We start from the raw sequence: 15,986 nt of genomic DNA, 5'->3' as shown, positions 1-15,986 counted from the left end.
CTTCCTGCTTTCTTTGTTACAACAGGGCTGATTCAGTTCATCATCTGTTTACTGAACTCTGCAAATGCTGGAAGATGATGCAGTCATGAATGTATGAGGAAGAAATTGTGCAAGAAAAGTTGAGTTGAACATGACGCTCCACTGAAGCAGGAAACATGTGGAGGAGCAGCAGCTGACTGGAAAACTTCAACATCAGGAATGGGGTTGAACCAGCTTTCTTTGTCTGTACAATGTTGTTAAGTTGATTGATGGAAAATGATGGACTGGAGTTTTGATCAAATCTTTTTTGGGTTGTCATTCAGTGTTCATGGAAATCTTATTTGCAAAATCTAATCTAACAAGCCTTATTCTAGAAGGTAACTTATGTGTAGAACTGGGGTCAGTAACACTTATGACATGACGCGCCAATTCCAAATCTTCTTCTTAACAACTGTGCCATCACCAACTTTAATGTAAATTCAATACAAAGACATACAAAATATTCAAAAGACGGTCGGTCGACGGGGTGAAGCTAACAACAACAATGGAGGTCATCCAGCAGCTCTTTTTTTTTCCCGCTTGGCTTGTGGTTCTTCGTAAATACTATGCATTCTATGTTGTTTGAGAGAAGATTGGCCAAGAGGGATACAGCCGCTTTCTTGGAGCTTTCTTTATTTGTGAAGACCTTCATTTAATCAACGGGCTTCAACTGTATCTGCGCCCTCACCGGTCCGTTCCATTCTTCTATGGACTTACATTCACGGTGACCCCATTATGGTACGATGTGATCCGGCTTAAATGGGTCCATCTTATAATGGAAGAGTTCGAAATACCGGACTGGTCTGGACCGGTATTAGATGCTTAGGGGAAACGAGGCAAACATGGCCGCCAAGCCGTCTTAAAACTTTCTTTGGAAATCCCCAACATGTGTATTTTAGCTTCACCCCAAAAAGGTTTTGCTCCCATCCTTATTTTTGTTACGCTTTTTCCTGCTGTGATGTCATCTTTTCTTGAGTGGGAATGGGGGTGGGGGTTCACTCTGCTCTAAGCTCATTTTCACCAGGTACTAGGTACATTGTTCATAATAAATAAAACGTTGACTATTGACAAAATATTTTTTAACTATTACAATTCAAGATTTTTGTTTGAAATTTCTTTTCTGTTGGGTGTTGGTGGTGGCCGGGGTAGGCTCCGGCAACCCCGTGACCCCGAAAGGGAATAAACGGTTAAGAAAATGAATGAATGTTGGGTGTTGGTCATAAAGTCTTTTTTTAATGAGGAATTCCTAGTATTAGCCAGTGAACTAGTGGAAAAGTGTGGAAGAGTGAAATAAAGACTCTGTGAGTTAAATAACAGTTCAAACTTTATTAGCCATTCCTTGTGTACAATTGTTGACTCTGGTATTCCCTCACATCCTTTAAAAATATTAATGTCTGTAAAGTAAACGATGGACTGTATGTACACATTCATGTGTGAAATCAGACACACAGAGCAGATCTGAGATCAGCAGCTTGTTTAATTTTTCTGCAGACAGACAGGCAGAAAGTTAGGTAGATTAGGTTAAAGGAGGCGTCAGGAAAGTGCGGCTAGAAGACTGGAGGACGGCAGGTGTCTCATACATTTTTCTGAGGACATCTAAAGGCAAGTTGAAACAAAATATGACGTACACATCAGGAACGAGCCTGGCAAGGCAAACAAACAGGAAGCTGGAGGTTGAAATTTAGATGCAGTTTTAGCTTCTTGTTGTCATGGCGTCTTTATTCCACCGTGGAGACCGTGGGGCTTGGTTCTGTCAGAAAACAAAAAATCAAAAACATTGTGTAGAGCAATAAAAGTGTGAATCTTGCTTAAAGTCCCACTCTGATCATCTTTTGATCTATTTTCAAAGCATTCTTAGTGGTCTTTTGATTATGATTATGCCATTTTTAGCCAAATTGAAAAAGCTTGTTTCTGCAGAGCGGCAATAGTGCATTAGAAAGTCAGCTCTAAGTTGTGGACTGTTGGCACAAAGCAACCCCGCCCGCCCCCTCTTCCCCTCTTTGTTGCTGAGAGCTCTCTGTTTACAGTCTCTTTTGCTAGCTTACTGCCCCTCAACCTAACATTAGCAGTGCAACAAAAAAAGCGAGCAATCTCAGTTTTGATTCAGACTCCAGTTCAGACAAGGAAAACAAAGACGTTCATGGGTCTATTTGTCTGCAGATGGATGCATCAGAATGGAGCAGAGCCCACCAGCGTATTTTCTACTTCACAAATACGATCTTTTTCAAATGGTTTTTTTGTCTGCTCCTGATTCTCAATGATTTGAATAGAGAAATATTCAGAAATTCATGTTTAAGCTCAAAAAGTTGTTTTATCGTGTTGTACTGTGAAGCACTTTGTGATTTTTATCTGGAAAGGTGCTATACAAATAAAGTTTATTATTATTATTATTATTATAATTTTCTTGTCCTCCATCATCAGAAAAATGCCAAAAGAACATGATGACACCATTTTCATTGAAGTGGGTCTTTGAACCCTTTTTTTCTTGTCTTTAAAGGCCCTACATCATGCAAAATCAACTTTTTTTAAGCTTTTAGTTGTATCAGAAAATCAATTTCCCCCCAAAAAAACAACAACCCAAAAGTGGTATTTTCACGCATTTCTGAGCATTCCTCTAAAAATCTAAGCACCAGCCCCTCCCAATCAATGCAAATAAGTGGGTCTTCCCAATGTGACTTTACAGAGTGGGGGACAGCCCTTTTCAGTCCGCGCTGCCAGCCCCGCGCCCAGGCTAACACACATGCCCACCTTCTCCACAAAGCTAGCGTCGATCGGCTAAACGCTTACATTTTATATGCGCAATATGCACATCCATCTTTAAAAAAGTTCGGAAGTTTTTTTTATTTTTTTGGGATAAAAGCAGACATGCTGCTGAGGCCGACTCATGAAATGGGTGGCACCCACATGAAGTGAGAGGCGGGGCCTCAGAGATCGAGTCGTCTTCCTTCCAGGTAGGACAATGAGCTGCAAAAATCACTCATATTTCATAATAAATGTGTTCTTTGGTGTGTCAAAGGTAATATATTATCATATATATCGACATAGTTTACTTTAAAAGCCTTAAGATGCATGATGTAGGCCCTTTAAATCACTCCAATATAAAACAGTATAGACTCAGGCTTTCCTACCAAGAATATTTTTCAAAAAACCTCCAAACAAACTGACTTTTCTCTTACAAAGAAAACCTAAAAACCTGAAAATGTTAATTTTAACACAGCCGCTGACTCTAGCTTAGCAAAAAGTACACCATTTGAGTGTAATACAAGTCTACTATACTACAAGTTTTTATACTATCTACAGTATATGTTGTAAACTTATTATGTTGCCATTTAACAAAAAATACTCAGCATATTTTTAATACTACACATTCATGGTCTTTAGTATACGTCCCATACCTATACTCAGGTATACCTAATAAAATAAACTTCAAGTGTACTGCTCTTTGCTGGGGAGAGACATTAAGAGAATTTGTCTTTTAGACTTCCGTCATGCTGTGTTTGTTTCTACCTGGTGTCGGTCTTCTTCCACAGTTCAGAGGCAGAGCGTTTACATCGCAGCTGTAAAAGCAAAGAAAAAACATCAAGTTCGAAGTTCGAAACTTTGAATTTACTCTGTTTAACCTCTTAAGTCTGTCTTTTCATTGCAAAGAAACCACTGACTTTACTTTGCCTCGTAATTTAGATGGTTCTCTAGTGGAAACCAGTTAAAAAAGTTAACCCTAGCAGAATTCTATTTGAAACAGAAGAACTTTTATTGTGAAATGGTGTCGTGTCATCATAAAACGAGAGCTTTTACCATCTGCAGGAGGGGTGGAGTTGTCGGGTTGGTCCAGCTGGTCAGAAGTTGTTTCTGAAAAATGAAAAAAAGCGCCTTGTGAATAAAACAGATTAAACTTTTTTATTTTAGTAAACATATAACCCAACTCTTATTTTTTAAAGATTTAACCTTATAAAAACATTTTTAAAAACATGGAATAATTTAAGATATTACAAAATTTCAAAACTTGTGATCACTTATTATTTTTAGGATTTTAATCTCAAACATTTACAAGATTGGGATTAAAAGTAAAATTTATATACTCATAATTGCTTTTTTGTTTTTTAAAAAACCTGCTTGCACATGTTTGAAACCCTGACAGATGTCACGTATTACCGTCAAACGAGCCCTTTTCGTCGCTCGTCTTTTTGTTTGCCTTCTCTTCTTCCTCCAGAGAGTCATCCATGCCCATTTCCTCCTCCCAGTCCGGCTCCTCCTCGCTCATGCTCAGGTCTTTCTTGTCACTGGCATCCTTCTCTTTATCTGCCTCATCTTTTTCATCGCTGTTCTCCTTCGCTGGCTGGTCCTCGTTGCTGTCCACCTGCTCTTTGTTCACCTCCACTTTCTCCTCCTCATCTTTTTCAATCATGACCCCCAAATCTTTTGCATCACCATCGGCCGCTTCCTCTTCCTCTTCGTCTTTATCGTCCTCTGCCCCCAGGTCGTCGTCCATCAGGTCAGCTTTTGAGGTCGTGCCATCGTCCTGGCTCTGAACTGCATCCTGGCCTTTGCTGTCGTCTTCTTTGCTGAGGTCTTGTGAGGATTGGTCGGACTCGTCTTCGCTGTCAGCGCCGGCGTCCTCAGATGCTGGGGCTGAAGTGCTCTTCTCTTCTGTAGGTTGTAGATATGAAACAGTAATAAATATTCTGATCCAAATCCAGAAAAAGATCAAAACGAGGTTAAAAATGCAGAATCAAACAAAAGGTTCCTGATTTTTAGCTGCTTCTATTCCCATTTTGAGTCTATTGTTAGCATAATGGAACCATATAGAGTGCATGTAAACTTTATTTATCATATATCGTCCTATTTTGTGTCTATTCTCAACAAGGAAAATAACATTTCCATTCGATTTTTAAAAAGAAAGAATTAGACCTGCTGCATATGTGTTATAAACGTGGTTTTTCAAATTAAAAGCCAATGGAAATTAGTCTGTATTCCATTTATCCTTTTTATTTTGGCTTCTTATCACAGGTTCCGTTATTAATTAATTTGATATGTTTAAATATTTAACTTCTGAGCTGAGAAGCTTAATATTTCTTTTTGCAAGCTTTTTCAGCAAAAGGCATCTACCTCTAAATGAAACATAAAACTTGACTTAATTTTAAGGTACACGTTTATCACGTGTCAGTCATAATATTCACCTTCACTTTGTTCGTCACTTTCCTCAAACATTTCATCTGCAGAGACAAAACATCAAGACAGAAGGAAATTATTAGTCACACAAAAACACCCCACAAAATTATGAAAAAATAATATCGATCCTATATGGAAATCTAAATGCAAAAAAGCAGGGAATCTAAGTTCATGTTAAAAAAATAATCAACTTAATAAATAATTTGTGCTAATTGTGGATCAAATTCAGTTTTCTTGTTGTGGTGTGTTTATTCTAACCATATAACACCGTTTGCAGCTGTTTTTGTGTATTTGGGTATTTACCGCTCTCAAGGGAGGCGCTGTCCTCAGCTCCTTTAACTAGAGCAAAAAAAAGACATTCAATTTTTCTTTTCTTACAGAAAAAATGCATTTAATATTCTGATAATCTTCAAAACAGAGTTTTTATGCAGTTTTCTTTGATAACAACACCAATAGTTCCATAAACAACATTTTCTGTATATTTTTTTAAGTATATTTTTGCACAGACAGAGAAAAATGGGCCAAAAGAAACATTTCAATTAGGGTAAGGACAAAGTAGGAAAAGTCTTAATTTACAAAAAATTTACCATATAGTTGCTCTTTCCTTTTTTTTTTTAATTTAAACATTACATTTAGCCTCAGCAGTGTTGACTGACCTGAAGACAAACTGGGTCACCGAATGACACAAAAACAGATACATTTTAATTTTTAGTGATGAATTGTTGTGATTCATGAAACCAAAATGGCAGCTTTCCGTCAGCACATGCATTTGGGAGGAGTTGAGATAAAAAAGTTGTATTTTTATTTAACCCTTTTGACTTTTAAAAGGCCTTCTGCTGCAGCTCATGATGCAGTTTTTCTTGCAGCTGTTATGCATCCATGTAATCCATCCAGCTGAATGCTTTTAATCTGTTGTTTTCTGATCCGCTCTTTTATTTAACAAAAATAAAACCAGTTTTGGGACATTTTCTGAGTTGTTTTTTGAAGTACTAACCGCTGTCAGTGGGACGCATGGACGACTCTTCACTTTTTTTATCTATACAGAGGGAAACAATGATGAGCAGATCAACTTACAGGCACAGAAAACTGCAATAATTGTCATAAAATGTGTTAAAAAAGTGATAAATCATGAAGGAAATGTGTTAAAAATGCAACTTAGGGACACATTCCCTACCTCTGATGTCATTAAACATATTAAGATGATTCCCTCTCGTAAGGATCTTATATCTTATTAATTAATCACAAAAAAGGGAGAGTAAAACACAATTTAAAGCTTGCAACCCATTTCCTCATTTGTTTGAAAGACGGGATTTTATTTCCTGTTAACTATTTTTACATCTATTTTCCTCGTTCCAGCAGAAGACAAAAGCTCAGAAATAACTCGACAGAAAAAGACTAAAGAGGAGAAGGAAGAAGGAAACCAAAAACCCGCAGACGAGATGTTACACGTCTAAAACTTTGTTGCGTAAATATAAAAAACAAACAAAAGGATTTGCAAAGGAAATTCTTCTGTTGATCTATTTACCTTTGTCCATCGACATCTCGTCACTTTGGTCTAAAAACACAAAATTAGCCAAAAAAAAGAAGCATTTCATTCATTCTAAAGACTTATATCACTTATGGACATATTAGTAGCTACATTTTAATACTTGTTTTATTAAGCTAAAAACAGTTAAATAGTATTTTTTTTACTTCAGTAATGATGTTTATTAAAAAACAAAATCAAAGTAAATCAGATATTTAGAGACGTTACCTTCAACCTCCTCAAAGGAGATTTTATCTGAGGAAATAAATCAACATTTTACGAAAAAAAAAACTTAAAATATTTCATAGATATCACATATTAGACATGTAATCTATCAAAATAAGACAAAAATTCACATTTAATCATTTACATGCATCTATATGGACATTTACATATTAGAAATAATGTTCTATTTTCCTCTTTACCTTCAGTATTGTTGGTTTTTGAGCCTCTTACTTCTGTGTTTGACACAAAAATCAAATGAGCCCAACGTTAAAGTCATTCGCAGATAAACGGAGCAGAATTCAGTTTGCCTGTCGAGCAGCACTGACCTGGAGAGGAGGACGTCTCCTCTGACTCTGAGACGGCTGACAGGTAAAAGCGACAGGTGAGCAGACAGGCAAGTTATAGCCAAGTAATAAAATTACAAGTAAATGAACCCAGAATCTGGTTACCTTCAGACACATCAGCGGAGTCTGAGGCTTCTTCTGAAAATACAACAAATACTGTGAGGCGGACGTTCATTGGAAGAGAGTTTTTTTAGGACTCATTTTGATTAAAAAAGCTAATTTGTTACTATAAATATCGATTACTCTGGATAAAGAGGCGCTGCCTTTTAGAGATTAGTCACACGGATGCTGAAGCGAACCTCTTCAGAGGCCCAAGCATCCCGATAAACGTGAGATTTTCTCCTTACCATCAGTTTCCTCTGCTGCTGAACTTTTGTCCTCACTTTTATCTGAAAGGAAAAGTGGGATTTCAGCTTTATGCACAGAATTCAACTAAAACGAGGAAACACCAAGCTAAAATGCACAAACAAGATTTATTTGACCCTTTTAAGTCCCATTTAAATCTGTAGATCCCTTCTCATACAATTTAAACAAGGAAAAAAACAGTGAAGCTTTTGACTAAAACTGACCTGCTGACTCTGTTTCTTTAGTCTCTGCTGTTTCTGCAGACGTCGGGTTGAAAACACAAAGGCAGGCAGGTAGGAAGGTCAGGTTACAATCAGGCTAAAAAGGATAAAAACCTCTGGAGACGATGAACCGACGGGTTACCTTGACTTGGCTCATCTGTAGAGTCTTGGCTGTCATCTGTGAGCAGAAAAAATACAACCAGGGATCATTAATTGGTTATCTCTACAGAAAAACCCCCAAAACTTTGAACTGAAACGGACCTGCTGAATCCAATTCCTCGCCCTCTGATGTTTCTGTAAACGCACAGACTGGTTAGAGTCGGCGGTTAACGAACACAGAGGAAGACGCAGAGCGAGCACACAAACCTTCACTTGGTTCATCTGTAGCGTCTGGGTTTTCAGCTGCAAAAACCAAAAAGTCATTAAAAAAAAATGATTATAAGATTTGTTCCAAACAAAACCAGACCGCTCTAAAATGTGAACGTAAAGTAATTAAATGAAAAAAGTCTAAAAAAAAAAAGCTTTTGGTCGACACTGACCTGTTTTCTCAGTGGTCTTGACCTCTGCAGCAGCTGTTAACCACACGACCACGCAGTTATTTACAGATTATCACACACACACTGAGGCCGGGGAAAAGACAGATTACCTTTAGATGTTTCTTTGGACTCATCTGTTAAAAAACAAACAAACGTTCACATCAGTCAAATGTAACAAGTAGAAATAAATCAAATCTGCAGAGATATTTGTATCTGTGTTCCGATAAGCCGCTGCTGACCTTAAAGGCTTAAATCATTAAAGGAAAAACTAAACATTTACTACAAAAGATGATTAAAAAACAAGATTAGCTTCATTTGATGTTTTAAACATTTATGTTACACAATTTCAAATTTTGTTTTTTTAGGATAAAACTAAGGTTTGTTGCTTATAAACAGTTTAATTAAAATTTAACAATCTATTTGGGAATTTCTGAGTTTCTGATGCAGATTTGTTTTTCCTTTGCACATTTTTTCTAATTTTATTCAGCTTTTATTAACACATATGTCCAAATCTGGGCAAATATTAAACATGAGCTTGTTTTTCTGAAGTGATTTCTTTAGCTGACTCCCTCTTGAGCATTTTAGGGTGTTTGGTTGTTTTCTTCTTGACAAAGGTCAAACTGCAGTAATTCTGTTTTTTTTTTTTTTTTCGCAAAACCGAAACTGCAAAAACTGAATCTTAAGGAAGTATAAAGATAATTGTTTCAAGAAATGTCCTAGTTTCTGTTTTGCAAGAAAAATCATCTAATCAATAACATTTTTTTCTGTTTTAGTTTAAGAAAACACGTCTTAGTTACTAGAAATGTGATTTTTTTTCTTTACTTATTCTAAATAATAAGGGGCCTTTTTTTAAAAACCGTCATCTCACCGTCAGAGTTCTTCATCGTGGAATCCTCCTCCTCTGCAAAGAAAAAAACGCAGCAGGTTGTAATGAACAAACACAAAAAACCCAAATTATTTAAAAGACGTTCCTCGAAGACTAACCTGTGGTGTCAGTTTGGTCATTTTCTGCTTTTTCTGCAGACACGTAAAGACACAAAGTCACAGGTGAACAAGCACACACAGGTGAACTCACCCATCAGACAGGTAAGGTACCTTCATCATGTTCAGTGGAGTCTTTGACGTTGTCTGTGGGATCAAAGAGAAAGCTGTTTTAATGACTTTTACTGGAAAAATAAAATCTTTTTATTTTTCTACTTTACATCATATTTCTAAGCAGAAGTTTTATTAGTGATGGTGAACGGTCTTGTCTTGAAAAACAGAATTGCTTGATTTAGAAAAACCGGAACCTTTTTTTGGATCTATAATGCAGTTTGACTGCATTTATTGACAGTAAACAAACATTTACTTTTTATTTTTAAGACACATCTATCTTAAAATGGGTATTTATAGTCTTTAAGACGACTATTATTAAGAATTCAGAACAGTTGGAGTGTTGTCGCTCCTCAAACAGGAATCATTTGGGGGGAAAGTGTTTAAAGATAAATACCTTAAATTAAAAACTTGTTATTAGAGCAATGCCCATTTGTTTGAAGACATGATATTTCCAATTACCAGAGGAATATATCCAAATATGATAATTTGGTCTTAATTTGGTTCTATTGGCAGATAAACATCCTTTTTATTTTATTTTATTTTATTTGTTTCAAGAATTTCTCAGAGCCCTAACAAATTTTCATGCTTTAGTCATTTCTGATTTATTTTAATCAACTGTTAGCTCTCACCTCTGACAAATGAAATATGTTGGTTTAGAATTAAAAAAGTAGTTATAAAACTTCTTACTATTCTTACAAACTTAGAAAAAAACTTTTTATTAGAGTTTTTAATTAAGCTTTCAACTAGACTTTTATTTTGTTAAATCAGGGGATCCTTTTCTTTTTGTAAAGTTATTTAAATACTTAAGTCATTTAAATAATTTTCTTCATCTTACCTTCAGATTTGTCCATCATAGATGCATCGCTGTTGTCTGAATCACACAAAGGAATCCAAGTTAAATTGCAAAATAATGATTTTGAAGCAGATACCTAAATGTTAGGATGTTTCTGTGTGTTTGGGTCTCGTAGAGTCTCATCTCACCCTCAGAGTTGTCCATCATAGACATTTCACTGTCAGATGAATCAGCTAGAAGACAAAAACACAAAAATTGTTCAGTAAAAAGAAAATCTGTCAGATTGGAACATAAATTGGTGCTAAATCTAAGTTTATTCGAAGAAGTGAACTTGAGGGTCACACCAACCTGAAGGTTCAGCTGTTCCACCTGCTTCTGTAACAGCTAAAAAAACACAAAACATGCTTTTACTTTGCTAAAAAAAACATGTTAGCAATGATATTATTTTATATAAATCCCATATATATATATATATATAAAAAAAAAAGGCCTAAAGGATGTAACCATAATGTGTTAGTGCTTTTACATCATGAAGAGGAAACGAGGAAGCAGAAATACACAAACACAAGTGAAGGAGCATCTGTGACACACAGGTAAACGGTCAGAGCTCCACTGACAGGTGAGTGGGATGTTTTACTGTGGATACCTGGCTCTTTTGTCCCAGCATCCCCTACATTCTTTCCTAAAAACACAACAAACACAAAATAAATAAAAAGAAGACAACAAATCCCATGAGTCTTTGGTGCTCCAGTCTGAGGGGAGGAGGGGTGGTGGTAGTCAGTGAGTAAATTACCGTCTAGATGTGCCAGCAGCTCCATAGCCCTCTCTGGAAACAGAACAAAAAGCTCAGGTTAAGTTCCTGTTGTAGTAACCACTGCAGCCTGTAGGGGGTGCTAACTGCACGTGACGTTGGATTTGAGTTTGGTGCAGAGAAATGCACTGATTGGTGAAAAAAAGAGCTTAAAAAATGATTATAATTACCATCATCAGATGCATCTTCAGTGAGAAAAAGAGGGGAAAAATAGAAACAGTTAGTTCTTGGGTCAAAACATATCAAAATAATGTATAATTTGGCAACTAAACAAAACTGTAATGACGTTTATATAACACAATCAAGGTAGCAAAAGCTTAAGGACTTTGACTTAGCTTTTTTTTTTACAGTATTTAAGGTTAATTTACAAAAGTTTAGATTTATGAAAATGTTTCAAGAATTAATCTAAAATTTCATGGTAAAAAGTTGGATTTATGCTTTTTTTTTTACACATTCCCTTCACAATAAAAGCTCCAAGTGATTGGTTGGCTCTACACAGATTCTATGCTGATGAGTCCTGATAAAGATATCAAGTCTTACTGTGGACTGGAGCTGCAAGGCAAACAGCAGCAAAGGCACACAGCAGCAACACAACACACCTAAAAAAACAACAACAACACACAAACAGATGGTGAAGGAGCAGTCAAATCCTCCATTTGATTGCAGCTTCTTTGAATGCAGTTTTGCCTTTTTTATCCAAATGTGATAAGAGGAAGAGGCGATCTAAAAGCTTTCCTTTCATGCCTTTGGAGGAACAGAACGCCCAGTTTGTCAATGTAGTCACAGAAATACGAGCAAACAAAAAAGTGGAGAGTCAGATGTTTTAAGCTTTGTGTCAACATCCGCTGTCCAAGTGTAAATAGTATAAAATCAAACACAAAGGGGCCGAATGTCAGCTGATAATTCTCAGGTGAGTTGGGTGGAGGCTGGATGAAATCAGCTTTCAATCTGAAGGGTTAAATGACTGTCTTTGTGTTTCTTGCACAGGAGGAAAAAAAAACACAAAGCGCCTCTTCTTTTCCAACGTATAGAGAGCTGGAAGAGAAAACCAGATCTTCAAAGGGGCCGTGAAATCTCCAGGAGCTGCATTTTCATCGAACTTTGATCCAGCGGAGCGACAATGGACAAAGAAGCCAAAACTCATTAAAATATATATGTCAAAGTTGCAGAAACACACATATCCTGTCTAAAATAAAACCAGAGGGTCACATAGGTGACTAAATCCAGAAAGGTCACATAATAGTATTAAGTCATCAGCGGTCATGAGGCCCAACACAACCATAGGTGTGAAACTTTCAACAAAACTCAACAATTTCAAGCTCCTCTGAGCTGCTTTTTGTGCACAATAAATTCAGAACGCAGAGTTACTGTAAAGAAAACTTCAATCTAGCTTGAGACGTCTCAACAGAACCGGTTTGGCGAAGAGTACAACCTCAGGAATCCACTCACCGGTGAAGCATGTCGATCTCAGCGGCTCAACAGGAAATAAACTTTAGTGAGAAGAAGCGTCTGTTGAGTTTCTGATCTGTGCCGGAGCCGGGCAGACGCCTTTTATAGCTTCTCTTCCTCCTCCCTCCCTTCCTCCCTCCCTCCCTCTTATCACTTGGGTGTCTTCACTTTAATCTTGTCTCTGATTTAATTATGTTTTGTGTCCAACAAGGGCAAAAAAGCTGTGTCAGCAGTGTTTTAGCATATTTTTTATGATTGAATTAATATTCAGACTTTTAGCAAACTGTTTGATCATTGCAGAAGGTTTCAAACCTCGCTTTTACACATATTTTAGCAGTTTTTTTTTGCTTCACACTTTCCAAACTTTTCTAAAATTAATCAAAAATATAGTAAATTATTATCGAAATGAGTCCGAATTCTTTTGCTCCAACCTCTTGACACTGGAGAAACTACATTTAAGACAAAAAAACTCACATTTTCCTGTGATTTTTCTTTAAATTTGTCATTTTGTTGTTCAAAACACGTCGACAAGTTACACTGGCATTCACAGTCTTGTTTTTGGAAACAAAAAAAATTACATTTATATTCTAAGGGCTCATTTTAAATTCTATGAGGGTTTATGAAAACAGACCAACTTGTGCTAAGATCTTATTCTCATTTTACACATTTAAATGAGTCATTTACATTTATTACATTGTCACTGAAATAAAAAAAACTACAATTAGGTTAATAAAAACTCAAAAAACAATAAACATTTACTCAAAACTAGTTAAACTATTTATTATTGGGCTTTTAAACACTCAGTTTAAAACAAATTTTTAACAGTTAGCTTTTTTAGCTTAATTTTCCCTTTTTGAATGCTCCTTTTTCTTATTAAGCAAAGGTGTTTGCTGCATGGACATCATTTTACTACTTTCTAGTGATTTTCTCTTAAGATTTGTGATCTTTTCCTATTTTAGACTACCTTGTTTGCGGTGACAGTTTTTTGTGGTTTTTGTAACGCAATAACACCCTGAAAATAATTGTACTGCTGTAAATGAACCTATTTTTAAAAGAAACTACTGATCGTGACCTTTTTTTAAAAACATCACCCCTCATCGGTTATGTTATTTCTTGTGTTTTGTGAATCTTATCTGTGATGTAAAGAGCAGTTATTTTAGATCACGACAGGATGAATAGGAAAATAAAGACTTAGCTTTCATTTAGACACTTTGTCTGTTAAGGTACCGTCAGACAGTCTGGTCATTTTGACATTAATCTGAATCGGAGTGGGAACACGCTTATCCCAATCTCCTGACGCACACTGTAATCTCACAAGGACGGAGTGTGCTGTTGACATCTTTACATGAATGTCCCGGCAGAAACACGGCATTGTGTGCTGCTGATTGACCTCAACCAGCCCTAAAATGTTGGGATGCTCAACAAGTAGAGAGCCAAATTCAACTTCCTGATTGATAAAATGCAGGAAATACAGTGAACTTTTATTCTGAAAAATTGAAAATAGTAGTGTTTGGTCATAGCAGTTATATCTAGTCATTCTAGATGTGATGCATGATTCATAATCATCATCAACCAAATGACTGTTCTTCAACAGGACGTCCCAGAGCAACATCAGCTGCTTTCAGAGGTGGTGCTTTTTCAAAATAAGAGTCTAAGTTGCAAAAAGAGGTAGCCTAAAATAGGAAAATGATTAAAGAAAAGTAGTAAAATGGTTCGTCCATATAACAAGTATTTTTTGTACTTAACAAGAAATATAATAAATATCAAAATCTAGAAACAATGAGTTCCACACAAGCAATAAAAACTGGAAAATTTAGCTAAAAAAGCTAACTGTTAGATAAAATTTCCTTTGAATTGAATGTTTTACAGCCCAATAATATGTCGATTTTTTGCTAGTTCTACAGAAATGGTTTGTATGTTTTTAATCTAATTGCAGTTCATTTTGATTAGTGACAAAAAACTAGTGTAAGAAGTGGAAATGACTCAATTATTAAAATGTGAACCAAATAAGAAGTTTAGTACAAATTGGCCCATCTTCATAAATCTTCATCAAATCTAAAGCTAGCACTCATTCTTAGAACATAAATCTACAATATTATCTCCAAAATAATGACAATGAACACCAGTTTAACATTTATAGAACTTTAAAATTAAATAGAACCAAAAAGTAAAGTTTATTTTTAATATTTTTAAATATTTGAATTTTTCTTTTGTCTAGAGTTTAAGGATTTGAAAATGATTAGAAAATGTCCTTATTTGTAGATGTCTCAAAGAAGAAAGATGTCGAAAAGAAAAGTAAAAATATCTTCAAACGAGGTTTGAAATCTTTGCAAGGATCAGATAGTTTGCAGTTTTTCTCTGTGATAGTTTGACAAATGTGTGCTGCCTCCAGACTCACAGATAACATGAACATACAAAAAAATTAAACAAAAGCTATAAATTGACAAAGTCTCTTGGATAAGAGGTGAAACGTTTTCTAACTTTAAAAACTAAATCCAGTTGACAGCCCACAAACCCACTACTATGATGGACTCAACCTGGATAAATAAGAGTCTTCATAGACAAAAGCTATAAAAAAAAAGTTACAATTCATTGGAATCTGTGATTCAGATCCTTTTGAATTCATCTCAGTTCAGTTTACAGCTTTCTTTCAAAATCACATCATCTCAGGGACTCACATTAAATCCAATTTCCAAATATACAACTTCATGACTTAAATAGGACTTTAGAATAAACATGAATACTGCTCCATTCATTCTGTTCCGAAAATGAATCTTAAGAAAGTAAAAAACTAAAAAATGTCTTATTTTCTCTCTTGCCAAGAAGAATCTTATCAGTTAAGTTTTTAAACATGGCTTAAGAAAACATATCTTAGTTGTAACATTTTTCATTATCTGCATTTTTCTTGCCCCATTAGATTGTTCTTCAAATTTGAAGACTTTTTTTTAAAAATCTTTAATAGTCCTAGGGGGCCGTCCTTTTTGCAGTTTCAGAATCCTCAGTTTGGATGGAATGATGTGTTAAAAATATTTACTCAACACATTGTGTTTCAGTAAATCTGCTGAACACTTTCCATAAAGACATCAAGGAAACGCCGCTGCTCTGACTGGAAGCAACAATCCCACACATGTGCGCACATGCATATGTGTGTGTGTGCTATGACATTTATGATGCTGATCTTTTAATAAACAGGTCTGACACAAGCCTGCAGTAACACAAACGGCTTAAGGAAATGCATTCTGCAAAAGAGGAAGCTTCTAATAGCCAACAAGCTTATCTAATATGACACAGACTGTTAATTCTAGAGGCTTTCTTACTGAAAAAGATGGATTTGTAGAGTGTAGGTAAAAAGCATCTATTCGGTTTTGGCTTTTCTGGCCGATGATGTGATTTGATGGATTTTTGGGATCTGAAACCCGGAAGGAGGAGACAGGTAAGTGGATAGGCGAGTAATA

The 15,986-nt window shown here is 35.8% G+C and overlaps 1 protein-coding gene across 6 annotated transcripts; it reads right to left on the bottom strand.

Annotated features, from left to right (window-relative positions):
* Positions 1–1,324: 1,324 nt before the first annotated feature.
* On the bottom strand, positions 1,325–12,646 carry stm (starmaker). Of its 6 annotated transcripts, none has more exons than XM_078954508.1 (30): positions 12,532–12,646; positions 11,623–11,681; positions 11,253–11,270; positions 11,065–11,097; positions 10,918–10,953; positions 10,620–10,655; positions 10,460–10,504; positions 10,314–10,349; positions 9,479–9,511; positions 9,368–9,400; positions 9,252–9,284; positions 8,494–8,517; positions 8,387–8,419; positions 8,214–8,249; positions 8,109–8,141; positions 7,990–8,025; positions 7,851–7,883; positions 7,629–7,670; positions 7,387–7,419; positions 7,264–7,299; positions 7,138–7,170; positions 6,941–6,967; positions 6,713–6,742; positions 6,182–6,223; positions 5,491–5,526; positions 5,196–5,231; positions 4,171–4,665; positions 3,814–3,867; positions 3,526–3,575; positions 1,478–1,768 (listed from the first exon to the last, which is right to left on the bottom strand). In XM_078954508.1, exons 1-29 carry the CDS (start codon positions 12,540–12,542, stop codon positions 3,565–3,567), a joined length of 1,443 nt encoding a protein of 480 aa, XP_078810634.1. In that variant the 5' UTR covers positions 12,543–12,646; the 3' UTR covers positions 1,478–1,768; positions 3,526–3,564.
* Between the last annotated feature and the right edge of the window lie 3,340 nt (positions 12,647–15,986).

The sequence above is a fragment of the Oryzias latipes genome, chromosome 11 (assembly GCF_053564925.1).
Source record: "Oryzias latipes strain Hd-rR chromosome 11, Olatipes_Hd-rR_3.1".
NCBI lineage: Eukaryota > Metazoa > Chordata > Actinopteri > Beloniformes > Adrianichthyidae > Oryzias > Oryzias latipes.
Note: the sequence above shows the minus strand (reverse complement) of the source record. Positions and strands in the feature narration are given on the sequence as shown.